Source organism: Thermobia domestica, chromosome 2 (genome assembly GCF_964235325.1).
Source record: "Thermobia domestica chromosome 2, izTheDome1.hap1.1, whole genome shotgun sequence".
Lineage (NCBI taxonomy): Eukaryota > Metazoa > Arthropoda > Insecta > Zygentoma > Lepismatidae > Thermobia > Thermobia domestica.
This window is the reverse complement of record NC_137455.1, coordinates 246360895-246385855: the sequence shown is the minus strand read 5'-3', so window position 1 is coordinate 246385855 and position 24961 is coordinate 246360895. Positions and strand designations below refer to the sequence as shown.

General features: G+C 36.8%; 1 protein-coding gene across 2 annotated transcripts in view; it reads right to left on the bottom strand.

Moving 5' to 3' along the window:
* LOC145678425 (alpha-1-inhibitor 3-like) overlaps positions 1-24961 on the bottom strand; it is a 2648409-nt gene that overhangs the window by 263420 nt on the left and 2360028 nt on the right. For both annotated transcript variants that reach the window (XM_081748543.1, XM_081748544.1), the window contains exon 23: positions 7512-7724. In XM_081748543.1, the coding sequence (XP_081604669.1) occupies positions 7512-7724 (213 nt within the window). The remainder of the gene's footprint in view (positions 1-7511; positions 7725-24961) is intronic.

The following is a 24961-nucleotide window of genomic DNA, read 5'->3' as shown; positions in this document are numbered from 1 at the left end:
ATGACTTTATTTCGCTGGCCTGACCCTATCCTAACCTAACCCGAACTACTGCTACTCTACTACTATTAGTATGCTACTAGCGTATTACTATACTACATTACTACTACTAAACTACTACCCTAATACTACTGCCATGCTACTACTATACTATGATTACTACTATTACTACTACTAAATGTGCACCCATAAATGAAAAAAATGTAATTTTTAAACAATTATTTCTTGTTGCGCCCCTGAAGTTTACCTGTTCCTGGTAGGCTATTGGCATGCGGCAACTCATGCAAAGTCTAGAAGGCGTGTTGACACTATTCTTAGTGGTCAAAGTGAGACGGTATGCGGTGATATGCCATTACCACCTCTGGTTTTTCAATGATTAAAATATACCGTCACTCGAGAGCAGATGCTAAATACCTTTATTTAATCCATTTTTTTTTTGTACAGTAATTGAGGAATAACTTTGCACGTAAAAAGACTTTATTTTTTATGTAGAAATAATTTCTAAGTTTACAACATCGACAGTTTTCTTGCCTGTTTCCTTCCTTTTGTTTTTAAAGTGAGATGTCTTCAAAGAAGTTCACTTAGTTCATATTTCGATATGCCATATTAATTATTTGTTCATATATATATATATATATGTGTGTGTAGGGTGCCCATCAGATGGAGGGGGCAAGGAGGGGCGCTTGCCCCCCAAAAGGAAATCGTATTTGGGAATAGCGAAAGCCCAATAGAATTTTTACATTAGTTATAGCAAAATTTGAAACTATATTTGAAACCTTGCTTATATTTGCCCCTACCCCTTGGAAACCACAACATGGGCGCCCTTGAGTGTGTGTGTCTTCTTGCCTTAACAAATGCCGTGTTTTGAGCATGGGCGGATTTAGGGGTTATCTGCTATCGGAGCGATCCTTCCATGTGTTTGGAATAATCCACAGTCGAGTGGGGCACAAGGAGTTTTCCCGCAGGAAAATTTTGATTTCATCATTCGGTTTTTGAACATTTTCGTGTATAATTCTTTATAATACAACATAAATGGATATTTTTTTTTCAGAAAGTTGTTGGAATGAGGGAATCAAAGTCTCTCCATGCTCCTCCACCCACGTTACTAGAAAGAAAATCTTCCATGGTTTCCAGTCATTGTGTACGTAGAATGCAATCTTTTAGGCAACATGCCCTCACTGCATTTCAATATTTAGATAGCCGATACGTCGAGTCAAAATCGTAATGAAAAATACCGCCTCTGCTCTTTCTCCACTTCGAACACTCACTATTTTCATCAAGAAATGTGAGTTTCAAAGTAATATGAATTTGAGCACGTATTCTTGATCTGAACTGCGGAAACTGCGCTATCCCAAGTTGAGGATGCACATTAACATTGATGTAATGAAGTAATTATGAAGCCTGTATCTGAGCTACACGAGGTTTACGTTTGCATACCCACTGGCTCAACTTTGAAGTATACCGTTTTATTTAGTTATCGGCGTCGACGATGCGATGAACACTGCATGGACGACGTCGAGCATATAGTACGGACTGTTGGCAAAAACAAAGTAGGCAAATCACTTACTGACAAGTTTTTACTACTGACTTAAAATGGGAAGGTCATTAAGTGACATGAATTCCCGCCTATAGCTGTGTTCTATTCTGGGATTACATGCTTGAGAAGCACAACATTTATTAATCAAGAAATATCGAACCTACAGGTTCAGCACCCACATAGATGCATTACTTATGAGGTGTATGAAAACTGGCCATATGTCGGATTACGGGGAGAAACATTTTTTGTTTAAAATCATTGCTGTTTTCTTAAATATTGCCTATTTTCTTAAATGTTTGTGAAGTTAATCTAGATTAAGTCTAACATATCACTAACTAAAAAGTTTCAGACGATATTGATGAGTGTACGTAGCCGTTAACGCTCTTGTCTTTGGTCCCGGGCTCGATTTCCGGCAGGTTCAGTCGTTCGGAAAGGTGCAACAGCTTTTTCAGGCCAGCTATCCTGAATGTTTTTTTCCCTGGGATTTCTTCATTCACACCAGGTGAATGCCAGGATGGTATCTAAATTACATGCCCCAGGCCGCTTCTTACCTTACCCGTTCTTTATATCCCTCCCCCGAACCTTGATTGTGTGCTCGCCGAGGGTGTTATCCCTCAAAAGTGACACAAGGTCATAGATGCAGGTAATGGCCATAACTTGTATCAATAAATAAATGAATCAGTATTGACGAGCGAGCGCTAGCGAGCGAAGTCAGGTTAAAGCGTCGCAATGCAGGTTATATTTGCCCATTATAATTAAAAACAAATGGTAATTGCAAAATTTTCCATTCCGCACATGGCATTTCCGGTCTACACAGTTCACAAAATTACTCTTATATCAACATCAATTATCTTTCCGCAACATGAACTCATTCCACCTGTAAACATTGTGTTTTTAAGTAGTTTTGGTCCCCTCGTAATCCTACATAACCCAAGAACGATATTACATATTTGTTTCGTAAATTTTGCAAGTTCAAACTCATAAAATAGGACAGCACTATCCTTTTCTACATACAGTAAACATTATACAATTTTTAAAAATTAGTAGTACAGTCGTCTTTCACACGTAGTCATTCATTTTAATCATAAAATTACTGTTTTTATGTTTATGTATTCTACTCCTGGATCTACTTATCACATACTAATACGATGTAGGTCTGTCATTAATTTTTAAGTCAATTATGTATTGTAGATCTCCAAATTTTTTGTGGCAACAAATCTTTCGGGGAGTACATAATCAAATTACGCGTGTTTAGATGCTATGTTTTCATATAAATATACAAATATCTCTTTAAGTATATTATGTCATTAATGCATTATCTTTTTTCAACATATTTTCTTTACCGGTCTGCTACTCTACTATAAAATTAATAAGTTGACATCAAATCAGTTGGAAACACTGCTCAACTTAATATCACATTTAGTGACGTCATATTGTGTGGTGCTTTGGTTTTGTCAACTTAAGGTCTCCCTAAGTGCTTCTTCAAGTGCGGTAATAATTGAGAGTTGCTTGAAGCGAGTTCTGGGCTGTAGGGAGGGTGGTCGATGATGTCCCAACGAAACTGCTTCAACAGCGTGGTGGTCTTCCAGGCTGTATGCGGTCCCGCATTGTCACTTTCGACACCATTCTGCGATATTCCGACGAGACTACGCAGTTTCTCAGTAAACCTGTACCAGCTGTTGGTGAATTTAAGTGCGTTTATTATTTTCTACGTTTTAGCGTTTTTGTTGAAGTCTCTTAATATTGGTTTTCGATAAGATTATTTTTTCTTGGTGATATTTTGAAGTCGGTTATTTTTCTTTCAAGTTTGTTTAATTTTTCTACTTTTCGTTACTTCACTAGTTCTTATATATATATATATATATATATATATATATATATATATATATATATATATATATATATATATATATATATATATATATATAAAAGCTAAAGGCAGGGCACTGAATTCCTAATAAGTGGGCCAGCCCCTAAAATATGTTTAACCAAATAATATTTGTTAAAACTTGCGAAAATATATTCTTTGATACTAAACAAGTAGCAGTCTTCAATCCAAAATTTTCGTTTTTATGGTAGGATATTGTTCTCAATTTTTATTGAAACCGGAAGTGGTAGGGTATTGATATCACTTTCGTTATAGAAGAGAAATTAGAGTGGAGATAGGGATTCTTAATTGATTACAAACAGTTTTCTCCATCTGTAAAACAATTTTTACTCTATAGCGATTGAAGTTAAAACTGGAATTGCTTGATTTCTTACACTTAAGGTTTTAGTAGACAGATTAGAGAGAAGATAGAATATATTTTAGGACCCTTAATTGTCTACAGAAATCTCCTTCTTTGAAAAAGCAAAGAAAGAACCAGAAAAGCATTACAAAAGTCGGTGCATATACGTCGAAATTATGGTGATCATACACACAATTATGGTACGAACACGGCCATCCATTGAGAAGTATCACAGTCTAGATCCGAACATTACCATTAGACCTTAAAGTAGTTTCCATGGAACCACAAAGAAAGAATATTCTTTCAAACAATAAAAGGGTTATCAAATTCGGTGCACTTTTGTCGAAGTTATTAGTAATCAAACAAAACAAAATTGGTAATGAACACTGTCAGCAATTGAAAAGTTAGAAGATCTAGCTGCGAAAACTATCCGGATCTTTATTAAGTTTAGATGGGAGCACAAGGTAGAATATTCTTTCAAACAAACAAAAAGTATCATCAAAATACTTGCAAATTTGTAGTAGTTATGAGAGATCATATGCAAAATAAATGATGAGAACTCTCAGCCATTAAAAAGTTTCATCATCCAGTTTCGAGGACTATTGTTAGATCCTTACGATGATTACGTCGGGCCTCAAGGTACGTATATTCTTTCAAACATAGCTAAAAGGGATAATCAAAATTCATGCACTTATGTCGAAGTTATGCATTAACATACGCATACTAAAGTCAGTTAATTACAGAATTCACACTACACCCATTTCTGAGTTATATGGTCTAGCTCCAAAGACAATTACTAAACCTAAACAAATTTATATGGGATCATCAAGATAGCACGCTCTTTTAAAAAAAGAAGAATATTCAAAAATTGGTGTACCTATGTAGAAGCTATATGCAAGTAGACACAACACAACACAAACGCACGCACACACACACACGCACCCCCACACACACACGCACGCACACACACACACACACACACACACATATACGAGGCCTGTCTAAAAAGTATCCGACCTTTGGCCAGAAAAATAGTTGCGAATACCTGACAGATTTGGGATCCTAATCCCCTTCAAAGTAGGCCCCTTGTGCTTCCTTACACTTAGCCCACCGATCCTTCCACTGCTGGAAACACCGCTGGAAGTCTTCTTTTGGAATGTTGTTCAGCTCCGTCGTCGTGTTCCGCATTATGTCTTCTCTACTCTCAAAACGGGATCCCTTCAGAGGCGTCTTCAATTTTGGAAACAACCAGAAGTCACAAGGAGCCAGGTCTGGAGAATAGGGAGGTTGGCGAACGGTTGTAATTCCATGTTTGGCTAAGAACGTGTGGATCAATTGGGATGAATGTGCTGGGGCGTTGTCATGATGGACGTGCCAGTTCTTCGCTGTCCACATGTCTGGTCTTTTGCGCCGGACTGCGTCACGGAGTCGCCTGAGAACATCTTGATAGTACTCCTTTGTCACTGTTTGACCTTTGTCGTGATGCACAATTCCATAGGCATCGAAGAAAACAGTCAGCAACATTTTGATTTTGCTTCGCACCTGCCGCGCTTTCTTCGGCCTTGGAGAATCGGGATGCTTCCATTGAGACGATTGTTGTTTTGTTTCTGGGTCGTACCCGTACACCCATGACTCATCTCCAGTTATCACGGAATTCAGATACCCAGGATCAGTGTTGGTGGTGTCCAGAAGGTCCTGTGCAACGTCAAAACGGGTGTCTTTTTGTTCCTGAGACAACAACTTGGGTACAAATTTAGCAGCCACTCGTTTCATGTTCAAATCGTCACGCAAAATTGCATGTGCAGAATCTTTACTCACTCCAACATCTTCTGCAATCTCCCGCACTGTCAAACGGCGATCTGCCATCACCAAATTTCGCACCCGCTCAACAACAGCTGCATTCCGAGCAGTTTTGGGGCCTGCCGCCACGCTGCTCGCTCTCGACTGATGTGCGGCCATCTTTGAATCGGTTGAACCATTGTTTAATTTGTGTTACACCCATCGCATCTTCTCCAAACACCTGCTGAATCTTACGAATTGTTTGGCTTTGAGAATCACCCAGCCTTTGACAGAATCTGATGCAGTATCTTTGCTCAATTCGTTCAGTCATCTTGCGAGAAACACTAAATCCGACGAACACTACCAACAGCACCTCACTTCGCGACCACCAGCTCACGACTGGCACACGCGAACGCGCTGAAAAAATTCAAGCATGCGCATTAAGGTTCCTCCTTCCACCGTGCACGGTGGCGCAGCCTGAGAATCACTACTTTGCGTGGAAAAAATTAAGGTCGGATACTTTTTAGACAGGCCTCGTATATATATATATATATATATATATATATATATATATAAACGGATAAAATTACGAACCTTTTCCTTCTTTTTGAAGTCGGTTAAAACAAAACACAAAACGTTAAAACACAAGACGTTTATGCATAAAACAAATATTCATCTTTATATGCAAAGCCAATTGTGAGAACTTCAATAGCAGACGAACATTATGCATAAAAATCCTAATCCTAATGGCCTATCTATTGATGGCGAGCGGTCGCTTCTCAAAAGTTACCTAGAATTATATCAAACCTACAAGTACGTAAAACCAACGGTGTGGACGTTTACAGAGGACAATGAAACAAATATTAAGATTTATATATAATAATTTGATTTTAACATTTACGAGTTTAACCAATAAAAATCAGCGCTGTTTCACCATAGGAATACTCTAGCTCTCTTGTAACAATAGCAGCATTGGGTAGCCGTTTCTAGGCCTATAACTCGCGAGTAGGTGGAAGTAAATATTTGAAATTTTATGCGTTACGAGGTTTGAATTTTTAAGTTGTCATAGAGGAGTGAGTTATATTTAGCTCTAGTAGTAGAGAGTTGGATTCATGAACAAAAGCATGGTGTCGTTGTTCAAATCGTGGTCAAAAGAAATAAGGAGAGATGTCTTCTACAGGTTTCCCTTTATCTCGTAATTCTGTAACGAATAGGTTAGGATACTTAATAAGTATATTACGATATTAAAGTAAAGATAAGTTACATTGTGATATTTGTTTGTAATTGTACTACCACCTTTATAGGGTATTTTAAATATTTAATTGTTTAATCACCGTACCCCACGCTTATTTTTTTCTGGTAAACGGACTACCTATTATCTTTTCTTATATCTTCCGATCTTATATTTTCCAATTTCTTTTGCAACATCTCTAGAGATGAATATAATGAGTCAAGTTTCAAAAAATAAAGCGATTTACACTGTTAGTTATATATACTATAGTAGTTAGCTTAATTCATCATCCAATAAATCCAGAAACTATGAACACAAATCTTTTCTGATACGATATTGCACTGATGCTACATATCAGATCCTAAATATCATAAACTTACTCTTTGCTTTTGTACTTAATCACAGATGCTTATGAAACTTATCCTACATTTGAATAAATCGTGGTAGCATATTCTGCAAGCGAAAAGGTAATTCACTTATGTCAACAATGGTGCATTTATTTTCATATTCACGCTGCAGTATTCTACTGACAGAAATTAATACGATATAGAAAGGTGCAATAATGATAATAATAAAAAATGTGCTTTTAGGTTTTTCATACTGGTCGTAGCTAAAACTCTTAATACTTAACCTCAATTTAGACACACAGCTTTCCGAAATATACTTGGCCTCTGAATTTGTATCATCTGTGTATAGCAACGATATGGAATTCGTCAATAAATAATGAGGATAAACTTGCCTGTACTAAAACACAACCTTCTCCTTCTGCAATTATTTCTAGTTGTGTAGGTATTACTGGGAGATGCTGTCTCTGATAAAGAAGTTTATTATCTTGCTTGACTTTGAAAGCATGCTCGAGCTCAGAAGCGGTTGCTAGCACTGTGAGATCAACCTCATCAATGGACATAATACTGGCATATTTTGCTAAAGCTTCCAAAGCAATAACAGTATCCTATAAGAAAAACAAATTCAACAGGCTTAAAAAGAAATCAATAAATACGCATTAAGGTATTTCTCATGTGATCTAAAAGAGAGTAATAGTCTTCAGCAATTACTTTAAAAATGAACTAACTATGAATGTCGAACACAATTTTTTGCAATTCACATTATATCAAATTTGTTCCGTCAAATCCAGTATTGGTACAATTACTTTTCACTTACACTTATATAGATTAATCTATCTGAATTATATTTATGTTTTTTACACAAAATTATAATGCAAACGACAAAGTTCTACGATATAATTTTGGATATTCACTATATTTTGAATGAATAACTGATTTAATGAGAACGTCAGTTATTTGTCCCTGTATCGATAAGGTCAATAGTCAACAAGTACTCCACACTAATTATTCAAAATAAAACTACAAAATAAAAGATTATAACATAGCTACAAAAATAAACACAAGACTAAATGAATAAATAAAATGTAGAACATTTGATAAGATAATAAATCAAAATAGCAATAATAGTAAAATATAGCAGAAAAATATAGTACTAAAACACAATACCACATTAAGTAAGTCTATGTAATAATATCTAAAAAACACACACACAATCAAATAACAGTTTCAACACAATAACTGTCTTTTAATCAGATTATGCGACTGAATCTCGTGTTGAATCATGAGGATATCAAAATCTATCCACTCAGGATTCGATCCCAGGTCACCAGAGCACCAGCTACATTTGGACATTAAGGAAGTTTCTCAAAGCCTAACAGAAAAATATATATATATATATATATATTAGAAAGTAACTCACTTAATTTTTCTGGACAATCTAGGGTTTAAATTCATCAAAAATCGATTCACATTTGGTCTGTTTATTGCTTCTTAAAATACAAATTGTATTGGTAAATTAGTGGGGTAGGGTAACCGAAGAATCTTGCAAATCGTGATACAAACATGCCATTTGGTGACGTGGTAGACCAATACCTAAGGATAAAATTTAGATGTAGACCCCAAACATCAAACACCTTATTTGGCCCTGTGACGCCATCATACAACATGGCCGCCCGGACATTACAGAAACACCGTTTCTCACAATAAAGGCTCATAAAACGGTGATTACAAACGATTCACATCAAATTTTGAATTCGTATTACTCATATTTGCTAATAAAAGGTACATTTTTTGTCACTGAATCCTGTAATTAGTATTATACAGGATGAAACAAAAGTCCGTTGAAATCGGCCAACTCCATTATTATTGCAGAAATAAAGAAATGTAAAGAGAGCAAAATTGTTGGAAATATGTCATCTTCAATTTAATATGTTGCAACGTTTAAAACTGGGCAAACTTTGTGCTGTACAGTCATCCACATAAGTACCTGGACCCCAAGTAATGGAACTATAATAGTCAAAACTCCAGGTACATATCTGGGCGACCTACAATGTTATGAACCCCAATGTTAAATGTAATTGAGATTGCCTATTGCAACGGACATTTGCAGAATTGGCGTGGCAGAATTCATTTACGGTGCTTGCTTACAGAATTCAGAAGATGATGGAATATGTTTGGGTAGGGCTGCATCCATCGTGCGGAAGCACATGTTTAAAGCTTTCCCACAATTCAATGGCCATTTTACCACAGCTTGCCAGGAGCAATCAGATCCACAATCACTAGTAATACTTGTACGGATGATTCTTGAAGGTCCTAATATTGCAAATGAAGAAACTGTTGATGTAAGCCGTGCTTCACTGTCAGTGTCTCAGTTACTGACACGCAGTGAAACGAGAAAGAAAGCAAGGACTGGGAAATGTAAGCCATCCACTATCAAGCGAGACTCCGCTGCCCCTGTACATTGGATTAATGATCCATTCAAAAGCGCGGAACAGAGGGATCATAGATAGACTGAATAAAGTAGGTGTGAGTGTATCATATGATCGAGTTCGGGAGGTATCGGCCACCATGACCAATGCACTGTGTGAACAATTTGAAACTAAGAAGAGAGTGCATCAAGATAACCTTCAAACAGGCGTTTTTACTTGTGCTGCCATAGACAATATCGATCACAACCCGTCGTCAACAACCTCTATGCAAGCATTTCACGGGACAGTGATATATATAATTCAGCCATCTTATCCTCGCAGCGATACTGGGGTTATATAAGGGTCCGGCAAATGCAAAGGTGACTTGCCTGCATGGTTACCAAATGTTCCTCAGATATCAATGCTTAAATCATATGTGCCTCTTTCTACCGTCAATAGTGTTGAATTACCGCTACAGGAAGATATTTTATCAAATATGTGGTTGAAAGCAATCGAGATTATTGACACAGAGAAGGCGCAGTATTTCTGAAGAACATATTACCTGGGCAGCTTTCCATTCTCAGCTACTTCGTGATAAGATTCAACCTACAAGTAGGTGTGTTCTACTACCCTTGTTGCCAGACTCCATAAACTCGTCTGCCATGATTCGTCATTACTAGAGACCGGATGTTAGGCAAAATGCCTATTCTTTAATATTAAAGATATGATCAAAAATAACGTTTTAAAGTTTATATAGAGAGTTATAGTTTCGATTTAAGCCAATTTTATTTTGCCTATTTTGCCTATTTCGACATTTACTGCCTAAATAATTGCTTTAGTGCCTAATGTTGCCTATTCTATGCATTTTCTTCAAAGTAAGCCTTCATTGGGAAAATATATAATTTATATAACATAAATAATACATACATATATACGTATATTTGGTGTTTGTAAACACGAGCACGTGGTACGTTACAATATATACACAGGGTGAACTTCAAAGATGTGTACATACTTCCGAGGTGATTAATGATATCAAAAGAAGACAAAAAGTTCTCTTGTAGTTTGTCGAATTCCGTGTCGTGTGCGAGTGATAGTGATGCCAACTTGAAATCGAAAATCAAATCTTGACAATTGGAATGGAACAGATAGATGTGTACATACATTGGGAGGTGATTCGTGACATGAAAAGAAGACAAAAAATCCTCTTCAACGTCACGAATCACCTCCCAAAGTATGTGCACATGTCTCGCTCCAATTGTCAGGATTCGATTTTCGATTCCAAGTTGGCCCCCCTGTCACTCGTATACGACGCGGAATTCCACAACATGCAAAAAGACTTTTTGTATTCTTTTGATGTCACGAATCACCTCCCGAAGTATGTGAACATCTTCCAGGTTCACCCAGTATGTATGGAATGCGTAACAAGCTTAGTTTTTATATATACAATAAAAGAAGATATTGACAAAGAAATATGTTTCTATATTCTTTGAGCATTATTTATGACTTGAATCTATTTTTAAATAGTATTGAGTATTTAACTTCATTATTTCGAGCTAGATTTTAGTGCCTATTTTACTGCCTATTTTTTAAATTTTTAGTGCCTATTTGCCTGCCTATTTTCTAGGATTTTAGTGCCTAAACATCCGGTCTCTAGTCATTACATTGACATAATCATTCAGACTATGTCATCACTTAATCCTTCCCAAGTCCCCGTGGTTACCTGTGATCAACCCGTTTCTGCTGTAGCGAAGCAAGTTCAGTGGTCCCAGCCTCTTCAGTATGGGGAAGACAAGATGGTAGTTATGATAGGTCCACTTCATATTGAAATGACAACCTTAGAAATGTTGGGTAACTGGTTGACTGAGAGTGGGTGGACTAATCTTCTAGTGGAAGCAGGCGTAACCAATGCTGAAGAAAGCATACTCAGAAAGTGCATCGCCTGAATATCCCCAAAGAATTGAACAGTGGGTTAAAATTAGACAGAATGAATGGTGTAAGTATTTGAACTTGAAATGATTCTCTTTAGGCTCTTGCACAGCTTGCGTTCTACAGATTTTGAACTCTACATCAGTTCCCTATCAGAGTTGTGTCCCTGGATGTTCGCCTTGGACCACACGCACTACGCACGTTAGATGCCAATATTTGTTAAGTCATTACAGGAGCTCAGTCGCAGACATCCTACCATTTATGAATAGTTTGTGCGAGGAGGTTTCGTTAGTACTAAGACAAGTCGTCCTCATTCTTGTATGGGCCATGATCAAATGCATGAACAATGCAACAAAGTCGTCAAGTCTGAAGGCGTAGCAGTTGGAATAATTGACAATTCTTCAGCGCTCTTGAAGTGGATGGTGTCTGGTCCAGTTATTGATAATCTCATTTCCAATTTTGAAGAAGAATATAGATTGTTACTTGATGAAGGTGATTGTCAGACTCATCACGAAGACACTCTGCCTGCCAATAAACGATTTGTAAAGACGTCTCAAGACTGGTGTGTACATTTTCAGAAGACGACAGAAATCCTTTCACGCAAGACGACACTGACCTTGTAAGCATAGTGTCTGACGTAATTATGAGCGAAGATGCAACTGCATCAGTGTACAATGCTGAAAAGCTCGGCAAAGACCAGTAGACAGCTTCAAAAAAGAACGCTTAATGCAGTGAAGTAAATCAATTTTTGAACCAATTCATCGAAATAATCTAACCCTCCACCGCAAACAAATCACAAAGACCACTGCCGCACACCGCAAGGTTAATATCATGAAAAATGATTCTTCTCTTTTCAGCGGAATGTTTATTGCTTGTCAGAGCCGACAAGGCGATCTTTCTGACTTCTTCGCTCATGAAAATTTAGAGCATCCTCCATCACTTTCTGACGATGGTTTCATTCGCAAGGGAACTAAGTCAGATGTTGTTACGTGTCTGGAAAAGTTCGGAGATTCCCAGCATAATGCTCCCCAGGCCACATGTGTGATACTTGATGGTTCTGCTATCATACACATGTTGAAACCATCTCCTACAGAAACCTTCCGAGATTACTTTGATACGAAAGTGAAACCATATATATATTATCAATCCTCACGGACAAAACTAGAGTGGACTTTGTTTTTAACCACTATCTACCAGGCAGCCTGAAAACGGAAGAGCGTCGAAAACGAGGAATTTTGCCACGAGTACGAGTTGGGGACTCTACGCGGATTCTTAAAAATTGGACCATGTTTCTGCATAATTAAGACACAAACAACGATTATTCCAACTCATTGCAGACTTCTTGTCAAATATTCACACACCAGAAGACAAGACTGTTGTCTGCACTAAAGACACTGGCATATGGATCACGCCCAATGTTGATGTTTCCAAACTCGCACCCTGTACACATGAAGAAGCCGATACTCGACTACTTCTGCATGTCAAACAGGCCAGTGACTCTGGTCACAAATCGATTATCATCAGAACAGTTGTTTCTGATGTGGTGGTGCTAGCTTTACATGCCTTTCCCAACCTAACCCTCTCTCATCTATGGATTGATTACGGAGTTGGAAGGAATCGAAGATACCTTCCTGTCCATGAGTATGCAAAAAAGCTTGGAACCAAGATTTTCAAAGCAATTCCATTCTGGCACGCATTCACTGGCTGCGATACGGTATCTGCCTTTGCAGGACGTGGGAAGAAAACAGCCTGGGAAGCTTGGCAAGCAAACTCATATGTCACTGATGCATTTGTGGAGCTTTCACAGTGTCCTTCGGAAATTGCAGACAGTTCTTTCGGGGTGCATACTGTGTACTTGTATGATCGCAGAAGCACCGCAGAGAGTGTTAAAGAATGTCGGAAAATGCTCGTTACCAAGAAAGGTCGTTCACTGGAAAGTGTACCTCCAACTGAGGGAGCACTTCTTCAGCATGTGAAACAAGCAGTGTTTCAAGGTGGATATATTTGGTCTTAGTAGCATAAGTTAAAACCTAATATACCCGATCCTCAGCAATGGGGCTGGAAGAAAGCTGATCCTTCATACTCACCTTTATGGTCTTTACTGAAACAAATGTCTGAACACTACCAAGAGCATTTTCACTGTGGATGTAAATCACTGTGTTCGCGTGCATGTAAATGTGCTAAGTTATCTCTTCCCTGCACACCTTTGTGTGTGTGTGCGATGGTCAGTGTAAAACAAATACTTTCAATGGAAATTAGTGATCTGTGAGTGATGGAGGTATGCTAATGTTAGAGGAAAGAAATATTGTGTAATCTGCACACTCTTGATAATCTTGATACCAGAGGCGGCTTGTGAGGGAAGTTGCACCGGTAAAAATTAATGTTTTTTCTCTTCAAATTAAGTAAAAAAAGTTAATTAATATAATAATTGTTATATATAACAATCAGTAAATTAGGAAAGTTTCCATCTTTTAGTTTTAATAGAAAAATCCAAATCTTACCTGTGTCACTTCCCTCGCGAGCCGCCTCTGTTTAATACTCGTTATATAGTGATACTTTTTTCTATTATGGCAATGTGGAAGACTTTAATCAATACATAATTCAGTTCATTCATCAAAATATAGAATATATCGTTTGTAATCAACGATTCATGTGCCTTTACTGTGTTTCTGTAGTGCCCATCTCAGCCATGTTGTATGATGACGTCACAGGGGCAAATAAAGGGTTTGATTTTTGGGGTCTACATCTAAATTTCATTCTTAGGTATATATCTACTAAATTACCAAGTGGCATGTTTGTATCATGATTTGCAAGATTCCCCTATCTCGTGACGTTACCCTACTCCACTAAATTATCTCTAGAAGAAGTCTTGACTGACTGAGTGATTGATCAACATCCAGGCTAAACCGCCTAACTTAGAAACTTGAAATTTCAATATGATTTATGATACAAGGTCCATTAAGGAAGGATGTTTGAAGATTCAACGGAAAAGGGGGAAGATGATGGTAATTATTATATTGAAATGTCCTTATCTCGGAATTTCTGAATGTTAAACATATGACATATGGTATATGGATTTCTCATTTACAATAATTAGACATGTCTTACAGCGTTCTTTGATATTTGACCTAGATGGGAAGAAAAGGAGTGAGAAGGAAATGGGTGGGAATTACAATTATTATATTAAGGTATCCATATCTCGGAATCTCTTAAGGATAGGGATATAGGGAAATTTGGTATTCGGACTTCTGATATAAAATAATTAGACGTATGTGTCAACCTTTTAAAAAAATATTTCTCTTAAAACGGAAGGAAAAGTCAGATATATATACATATAAAAAAACACTGGAATTGCAATAGTAAAAATAATATGATCTCGAAATCCGTTAAGGTTAGAGACATGAAATTTGATATTTTGGACCTCTCATTTAAAATAACTAAAATATGTATTTAGGCGTTTTTAAAATATTTTCCTTACAATTTAAGAAAAAAATCGGAAAGAGCAAAAGAGTCGCAGATGTATTTGTTAAAATAAGATGATTATATCTCTAAAACCTTTAAGGTTTGAGGTATGAAAATTCGTTAGGCTATTAATTTAAAATAGTTAAGAAACATGTTTCAGCGTTTTCTAATGTTCCCTTTAGAAGGAAAGGAAAAGTGTTAAGTCGTAATTGTGGCTAAAATAATGGCCATATCTCGAAATCCCTTAAGAATATCGACATATTAATTACAGTAGTATTTCAGCATTTTAGAAATGTTTTCCTTAGAAGGGAAGAAAAAGGCAGGAATAAAAAAGGATGGGATTTCAGTTGTTATAATAAGATGACCATATCTCGAAATCCCTTGAGATTAGAGATACGTAAGGGATATGGGACCCGGACAAATCCGCCAAATGACAAATCTGCCAATTACCAAATCTGCCAATTACCAAATGCGCCAAACGCGAAAATGACCAAATGTGCCAATTGTGAAAACGGACAAATCAGCCAATGGACAAATCTGCCAATTGACAAATCTGCCAATTACCAAATCTGCCAATTACCAAATCTGCCAAACGCAAAAATGACCATATGCGCCAATCGCGAGATGGACAAATCTGCCAATGGACAAATCTGCCAATTGACAAATCCGCCAATTACCAAACCTGCCAATTACCAAATCTGTCAATGGACAAATCTGCCAAACGCGAAAATGACCAAATGCGCCAATTGTGAAAACGGACAAATCAGCCAATTACCAAATCTGCCAATGGACAAATCTGCCAAACGCGAAAATGACCAAATGCGCCAATCGTGAAAATGAACAAATATTCCAATTGACAAATCTGACAAACGGAAAACACCCAATTCTGTTTGTATTTTCATCAAATAACTGGATAATCTAATAAAAAGCATACGGAAAGAAATTATTTATGAATATCAAGCAAGAAACTAAGAGTAATTAATAGAAAGTAATCAAATCAGCGCCCAAATATTTGAGGATTGGAACGAGGTAACCATTTACAATAACATTAACGTTTACTTAGTCGGGGAGACCGGGGCTGGTTGATGAACTGCATATAACTCTTTCATTAATTAACATAATGAGCTGTTGCTGCTGTTAAAAGAGCGACCTATGGATGCAGTTGCCACCTTCATATGGAATTTGTAACTTGCGGATTATGGTGTCTATTAGATAAAGAGTGTTTTTGCCAGTCTGAAGTATTTTTTTCAGTTCTCCGTTACATCACAGAATCGTAACTATTTGTAGTACAGAGGTAAGTAATATAGCATTAGTTAGATCTGAACTTTGTTTTTATGAATATTCAAACAATAAAACGTAAATGCCAAACAATTGCTGAGTAATTACGACTTTGTTGCACAACATGGGCTTGGGATTAGTTGGCGTATAGCATTTGGGGTTGGTTGGCAAGTGGGCCAAACAACCCTGTGTGGAATTTTATTTCATTTTACTTTTATTGTTACATTGTTTGTTTTATTGTTGTGTAGTTTACAGTTCTACCAATATTTTACTTCAATGTTATAGAATAGCATGCACGTATTGGATTACGGTCAAAATTTAGAAATCGAAATAAGACTGTATGAAAGACTCTGAATTTTCTGAATAGGCCTAATTCTCAGGATCAAGAATATTTTGTATGTGCTCTTTTGTTACAAAAGTAGAGGTCTAGCTATTGCTTTTTCTTTCTTTGTGGAAAGTAGGAAATAAGCAGCATTTCTCAATAATTCAGCTAAAACATATCTTAGTTTCTCTTAGCTACTTTGTGAACAGCGGGAAATAAACTAGCTTTCTTGATAGTTCAGTTATTTTAATTACACTTTGAAATAATATGAAGAATTAACCTACACCAAATCATATTAAAACTGATGTGGTTTGATTATCTTGTAGCTTTCAATGTCATGACAACCAAGCTAGAATGAAAGAAAGAAGTTTTCATATTTCATAATGTTGATTCTTTTAAACGTTGTGAATAAAAGTCATTTCAAACTTCAAGTAGCCTACTTCATTGCAATATATATAATAGAATTTAAAAAAAAATAACGTTTATTTCTAATAAATCCATTTTTTTGTCTGTCTGTTTTGCTATATTTAAAAAGTATGCCAAGTAGCTCCACAATATCAGCCAACCAGCCCCTTAGTAGGGGTCGGTTGGCATACTCCGTTTTAAAAGAAAGAAAAAAATTATATATCGAAACTGTAAGCAACAAAACAAAAACAAAAATTGAATTTATTAGAGGAAACATTGGTCTGTCCGTACACATCCATTACATTGTAATACAGTGCACAATCTGCTCATTAAAAAATAAAGAATGAAAAGTTCGCCAACCAATCTCGGTCTCCCCTATATGTTTAAAAAGTTGGTTATTTTGTGAAGACCGGAGAGACATATGATGTAAAATTTCAATAAATCGTACATGCTCTAATGCAATGAGAGATAATTTGCTTGTAATTATGTATTAACTTTGATGAATTTATAACTGTTAAAAATGAATGTTCTTGTTATTTGCTGAAGTAATTGCCCCCTTTCTGCACTGAGGTTATATTTTGGGGGCGCCCGACCTCTTGGACAGGCAATACTTCTTAAAATGACGTAGTTGCGAGAAATTTTTAAAGCGATCGTTGCTTGTCTTCGTACCTTTGACACTTGACTAGTGTTGTAAAATTTCCGGAAACTTTGAACCCATTGGTAAAAAACCGTTTTTTCCGGTTTCTTTCCGAAAAAATTGGGAAAATAACAAAAATCTTTGTATCAAGTTAATTTTACTAGTAATGGAATCGTTTTTCGTCAAATGCGTGAAAGTTATTAGTTGAGAAACTTCAATATTGCGACTATTTAAAAAAGAAGCAATCTAATATAAAACTGTTCTAATTATTCTTTTGAAAATTAATAGTCTGCACTCATTTCTTTTATATGCTTTTTTAGTCGTTTATTCGTGGTTGTGCATTAATTAAAGGACTTTAACTGCTGCATATACATCTACCATCATGAAGCGTTTCTGTTTCAAAAAATAGAGTTCTTAAATGAAACTGAGTTCTTAATGTGCTCTTTGATCTGGTGAAATTTTGTTAATTTTAACCAAAATAGTTCTTAAAAGAGACAGCAGTATACAAATTTCACTAATACTTATGCACTAAAACATATAATTACTATTATTTAATATTCTAATATGGACTTTTATATAAACTTTATGCATAATATTTTGTATGTAAACAAATACCTGTTTTCTAGTGTGACAAATTATATAAAAATGAAAGTGACTATATTTGTAACTTAACAACTTTTGAACCACCAGACCGATCTCGAAAAAATTTCAACATAGATGGGGTTTGGGCCTACGATGTTTTTTATCATTTCCCTTTGAAGGTGCAACTTGGAGGAAGGAAGGGGAAATACATATTGAAAATGACCGACATTAGTGTCAAATCCATAATTTTCGGGGTAGCTGAGATGAACAGTGACTCTTTCGATGCTGTTTAAATCCAAATTCATCCCCGCAAATCAGGGGAAGGTGAGATGTATATATATAAAATGATTGGTATTAGATATATGATGGAAAATGATTGATATTAGTGTCCAATCCATAGTTTTTGGGGTCGCTGAGATGAAGAGTAACTTCTGATGCCGTTTAAATACAAATTCGGCGCTATAAATTAGGGGCATGGGTTCGATGCTGTCTAAATCTTCGTGGAGCGTGGGTTCGATGCCGTAACTTCACTTTTTTAGGGCGAAGGATTGATATATAAGAAAAATGATAAAAAATTACCGTTATTAGTGTCGAATCCATAGTTTCTGGAGTTGTTGAGAAGAGCAGTAACATTTCCGATGCCGTTTAAATCCAAATTCAACGCTGCAGCTTGGGGGAGGGAGAAGGGAGCCGATTTAGGATTTAGATTTCTGGGCTTTCGGCATCTAAGCCCATTTAGCCCTTCACGTTTTCTGAGGGATGACTTCCCTCGGCGAGCACACAATCCGGGGAAAGGGAAGAAAGGATGGGGGAACAAAGGAAGCCGCCTGGGACCTATAAGTTAGGTACCACCCTGGCATTTGCCTGGTGTGAATGAGGAAAACTCATTCAGGGTGCTGATCTGAAAATGCGTTTTACACTTTTTCGACCGAGTGCCCCCAAAATGGCCGATATTAGTGTCGAATCCACAGATTTCGGGGTCGCTGAGATGAACAGTGACACTTCCGACGCCGTTTAAATCCAAATTCAGCCAACATCAATACTCCTAAAGGAGGAAGGTAACGTAAAAGTAATTGAAAATGCCTGATATAAGTGTCAAATTATTGTTTTTGGGGTACCAGTACATTATTGACAGTTTTGGTGCCCTTTATGTTCAACATGAAACGTATTCTCCCCCTGCGAAGAACGCTTGTTTTGCTAGTATTTATTAATAACGAACTTTTTAAATATATTTCTCGCTGCTCAAATTTACACTTATGCGGTGTATAAGTATGTGTAAATAAGATAATCTCTTCTTCCGAGTTGTTCTAAAAATATACAAATAATAAAGAGGAATTTTTACCAGAAATGAGAAAACTAAAAAGTAAACTTAAAACCTGTTGCTTTAGGTACTTTTCCTGCTAGCTATATACATTGTATATATGCTGCAGGCACGTTACAGCAAATAAGATAAACATCAGGCGAAGAAATAATTTTTAAATTGTATTTGCGGTTTTTGCCGATATTTCCGAAAGTTTTTTTTTTTTTTTTTAATGGGTTCAAAGTTTCCGCAAATTTTACACAGCACAAGTAAGATACGTATCTCCATAAAATATATATTTCATTTTAACATACCGGTATTAACGAATCTGGCTCCTTTATTTTAACTCTTCCCTCTCATAAAGCGGGAACTTCATAAGATTACTTAAGATAATTTAAATGCATCTATCTTAATTTTATTTTAGTGTCTTTTGTAGCCATAACTCCATTCTAAGATTAAAAGAGAGGTGCACATACATTTGTTGACACAAATTTTCCCTATTCTAATACAAGAAACATAAACACTCAATGATCTCTACTGTAAACTAGTAAATATAAAATAGTTTTCATTTTAAAACCATAACGAAGTAAAATATTCGAAAATTTCAATTTTCCCAATTTTTCCGTTTTTTTCCAAGCTCGGGAAAAAATGGTAAAAAACTGTTTTTTACCCCAAATTTCCGGTTTTTTTCCAGGCCTTCACAACACTACACTTGACCAACAGTTTTTGGTAGTTGCGATTACCACATATTCTCCTAATTTCACGATCTTTAGCAGTATTGCCAACTTTAACATTTATTATCATATCTCCTAAACGGTGTAAAATATCAAATTTCTGTAAACGGCATTATGATCATTACGTCTTTTTACAATAATATACGTAATTAGATGTGATACTTATCTCAGCTCTTTTTCGAAATAAAACCCTTTGCAAGAAGTGAAGTTTTGAATTCCTTGTAGCTTTTTTCTTCTGTTTGATAGAAATACATCATATGCTGATCATAGTATTCGACACTAAGGTGCTTTCGATGTGCGATGCACCATCCGTCTCACTTGCGTCATTACTGTTGTAGAGACCTCCAAAATTGGAAAGTTTCTGGATTTTTGTGATCTATAGCATCCTTAGTTTGAAACACTGAACAATAAAAGTGGTATTGTTTGTTTTCAATTTGTATGTAGACTTAAAATTTGTAATAACTTAACGTAGTGCTATTCAAAAAATACAACTTTGTGTTGAGTTGGCAACACTTTTCATCCGGTGATATTAACCAATACGTGGCTAGGTGTCCCCCTTTCTACAGTTGCTTCATGAAAAGTTTCGCTTCCCTCCCTTTTAGTTTTTCTGTTATCACGGTTGGACATTATAAATAACGCACCCTATATATATATATATATATATATATATATATATATATATATATATATATATATATATATATCCGAAATGATGTCTAGTAGTAAACCAGAAGGAGACTCGCACGCTGAGAATTAGTCGACGACGTATGGAACCGGCCGGGCTACCCACTTATGTCCTACCCGTAACTTCCTGTCCATGGTGAAACTTACAGGTTTCCCTAATGATAGGAAGGCGAACACGGAGGGCTATCACCAACATGTCTGGCCGGCACGGTGATTTTTGCCAAATATCTTCAACTTGTTTAAACAATCATGCTAGGACACAATAAGCCAAGACCCTCATTCTCCGAAAGCCGAACTGTGTCTGGGCAAGGCAACTTTCAGAATCACATGCAGGCAGAGGGTGCTAAGAATCCCCGGAGTTACGGACTAGGTTGTCATTTAAAACTCACCATGGCTACATACAATGCAAGATCCCTGGCTCCAGAAGCAAGATTTCAGGAGCTGGAAGAAGAGCTACAGAAAGTCAACTGGGACATCGTCGGATTGAGCGAGGTAAGAAGAAAAGGAGAAGAATTAATCGAATTGAAGAACGGACACTTATTCTACTACAGAGAATCAGAATGTGGCAAGACCGGCAGAGTGGGATTTCTTATCAACGAAAAATTGAAAAACAAGGTCCTTGAGGTAGATAGTATATGTAGTCGAGTAGCAAGGCTTGTAGTCAAACTCTCCCAGAGATATACACTACAAGTGATTCAAGTGTATGCACCTCCCACAAGCCATTCAGAAGAGGAAGTGGAAATGGAAGATAGGTTGTGGAAAAGAGTTGGAAAGACCTTCATCCAGCAGTGTATTGACAACGGTTGACTATGATTATATATATATATATAGGGTGGTAGGTAACTCCACCGACAAACTTTGGGAGGCGATTCCTTATACGAAATGAAAGAAAAAAGTTCTAATAAACATGGGCCGGAAAATGTCTCCTTTCAGAGTTATGATACATTGAATATTCGAAAAATCATTTTTCAAAACCCTCTAACTTAGAAACTATAGGACCTATCCCAAGCGGTTTAAGGAATTACACAGGAACTGGTATAAGCTCTATCTAAATATCGTTGTTTCAGAATTCACCGGTACCAGCGAAACGAACGCACCACTAGTACTTAAAGGAGTATTCCTATACTTCAACTTCCTTTTTACAGTTCCTTTCACCGATAACAGAGGATGGTAAAACATGGATATATATCCAGTGAAACTTGTAGAAACCGGAACTTGCATAAAACGGAAATCTGTCTATAATGGAAAAACTCCTCAGAGTTCTTATCGCTGTTATTCCTTCGAGTAAAATTCGGACCCATAGCCTTCCGTTTTATACAACTTTTTCACTATATATATATATATATATATATATATATATATATATATATATATATATATATATATATATATATATATATATATATATATATATATATATATATATATTAGCTAAAATATTTGAATCCCCCAACTCCCCATATAATGGTTTATCTCGACTGAATCTATTCTTTGTTCATGTTATACTCATTGCGACTTTTTAACTCCCCTCACTTTCCATACCAGTGGGAGCTATATTTTACGGTAATGGCATTGAGAGTCGCCATTCATCTCCTGACCCCAAAAACTAAGAATTCGACACTAATGCCAGTCATTTTCGATTATTTGTATATGTCATCTCACTGTGAACCTCTTGGGGATGATAGATGTATCTCACCCCTGCAACATTTTTTCCTGGTTATAAGTAATATGTGTACCAAGTTTTGTTAAAATTGCTCCGGGCGTTCCACAGTTATGCTAGACAATAGATACATAGAGACACACCTACATACATTATTTTTCTTTTTTTTACATATCATCCTCCTGTGACCCTCGTAGAGTTGAAAGGGGTATCTTTCGCCTATAGTGTGTGTTTCCTCACTGTAAGTAATACGTGTACTAAGTTTGATTGAAATTGCTCCAGGCATTCTAGAATTATGCTAGAACATATACACCCATACACATAGGGTCTACATACGTTCATACATACGCCTTTTTTTATATACAGTACATCCACATTTATCCAGACTATCTGGGACCAAAGGCAATCTGGAAAATCGAAAATCCGAAAAATCCTGATAATATGGATAATAAGCAAAACAAATCCTGAGTCAATTCACTTCAACGTCTTGTGAGCAAAGCTTTCTAAAACTCGATAAGAAGCATTTTATGTACAGTATTACCAAAATTTATTGTGAAAACTATACACGAACTGTACATTTAATCAAAACAAATGGAAAATGTTTGTCGTACTTATGGTTACTTTCTTGCTATCATAGTTAAAAATTATTATCTATGGGAATATTAAATTTTAAAAAGTTTCTACAAATCCGGTTTGGATTATCCGGAGATCCGGGTGAACGAGGGCCGGATAAACGAGGTTGTACTGTACGTAGATTATATAAAGGATGTATGTATGTATGTTCGAGCATAACTCTCGAATGCCTGGAGCAATTTCAATCAAACTTCGTACACGTATTATTTACAGTGAGAAAAAAAATGAAATGAAATCTTTGAGTTTTACGTCCCACGGTTATGCCGGTTAGGCTAAAGGAGACGGTGATAATGAGTAATGAATGAAATGGTGGAATGAAGGAAGTGGGAGGAAACGGGAGAACCCCGAGAAAACCCACGCACACGGTGTTTGTCCACCACAAAGTTCACTTGGCGGGGGCTGGGATCGAACCCGGGACCCCAAGCACCAGAGGTGAACGCTCTACCACTGAGCCACCGCGGCCCCTACAGTGAGAAAACAAACACTATGGGCGAAAGATAGCCCTTTCATCCCTAGAAAGGTCGCAGGAGGATTATATATATATAAAATAATGTATGTAGGTGTGTCTGTATGTATCTATATATTGTCTAGCATAACTCTGGAACGCCCGGAGCAATTTTAACGAAATTTGGTACACATATTACTTACAACCAGGGAAAAATGTTGTAGTTTGAGATACACCTATCACCCCCAAGAGGGTCACAGGGGGATGACATATACAAATATTTTTTCTAATCGAAAATGACTGGTATTAGTGTCAAATTCTTAGCTTTCGGAATCACAGAGATAAATGGTGACAATCCAGATAGCGTTTCAGTCTCAGTGGAGGTCAGATATCCCTACCATCCCTAGGGGGAATGACGTACAAATAATCGAAAATGAGCGATATTTGTTTGGAATCAATGGTTTTCGGGTCTGTGGAGATGAATGGCGCCTACCCGATGACGTTTCTGTCCAAATGTGGCTAAGAAACCCCTATCAACCCTTCGGGGTCACATGGGGATGACATGTATAGTCGGGATGAATCGTATAATCAATCATTGAAATGTATATTGATAGTGTAGTTGGGAGTTCAAATATTTTTATAAACCTGATCTCCCCACTCGAAGGACGGGCATTTCAGCTAGTTTAACCAATAAACTACAAACCAGGGACATACACAGGCGATAGGTTCTGGTGGTCCGGACTCAGCTCCCCCCTCCCCCAAAAGCTGCTTTTCTGTAAATTTAGTCTAATTTTAGGGGCGATTTTACAAATTTTAAAATTCTTTATCCTCAAATTGAAATTGGACCCCCCCTCTAGAAAGAAATTGCTGCGTATGCGCCTGATACAAACAGTAGAGCGAAAGTGGGTTGGATTGATTGTTACTACAATTTTAAGAGTGATTCGTCCAATTAAATAGTGATATTCATTGGTTAAGCTCAATTTAGGTGACAATCATTTTCTCCTCTGCATCGATCGGCATCAGAGTGGATAAATTTCGAAATAAATTCCAGCGAAAACTTGTATGGGTGCTGAACGTCTATCAAAAATCCGCTATAAATGTTTGATCCTACAATCAACCATCTACTTAGTTAATTACTAGTGTTTAGCGTTTCTTTCCAGCACCAAGGCTATATGTAACTTGGACCTACAGTTTGAGATGGGATCCGAACCACCGCAATGCGCCTAAACTTAAAACCTCTCCCACTGGGAATCGAACCCGGAACCTCCTGTGTGGCAGACATCTCCTAGGCATTAGACCTGTCTCAAATCCAGTCTTATGTGTAATTATAATATGCGCTTATCCTAGACACTTTGGTCCGATTATC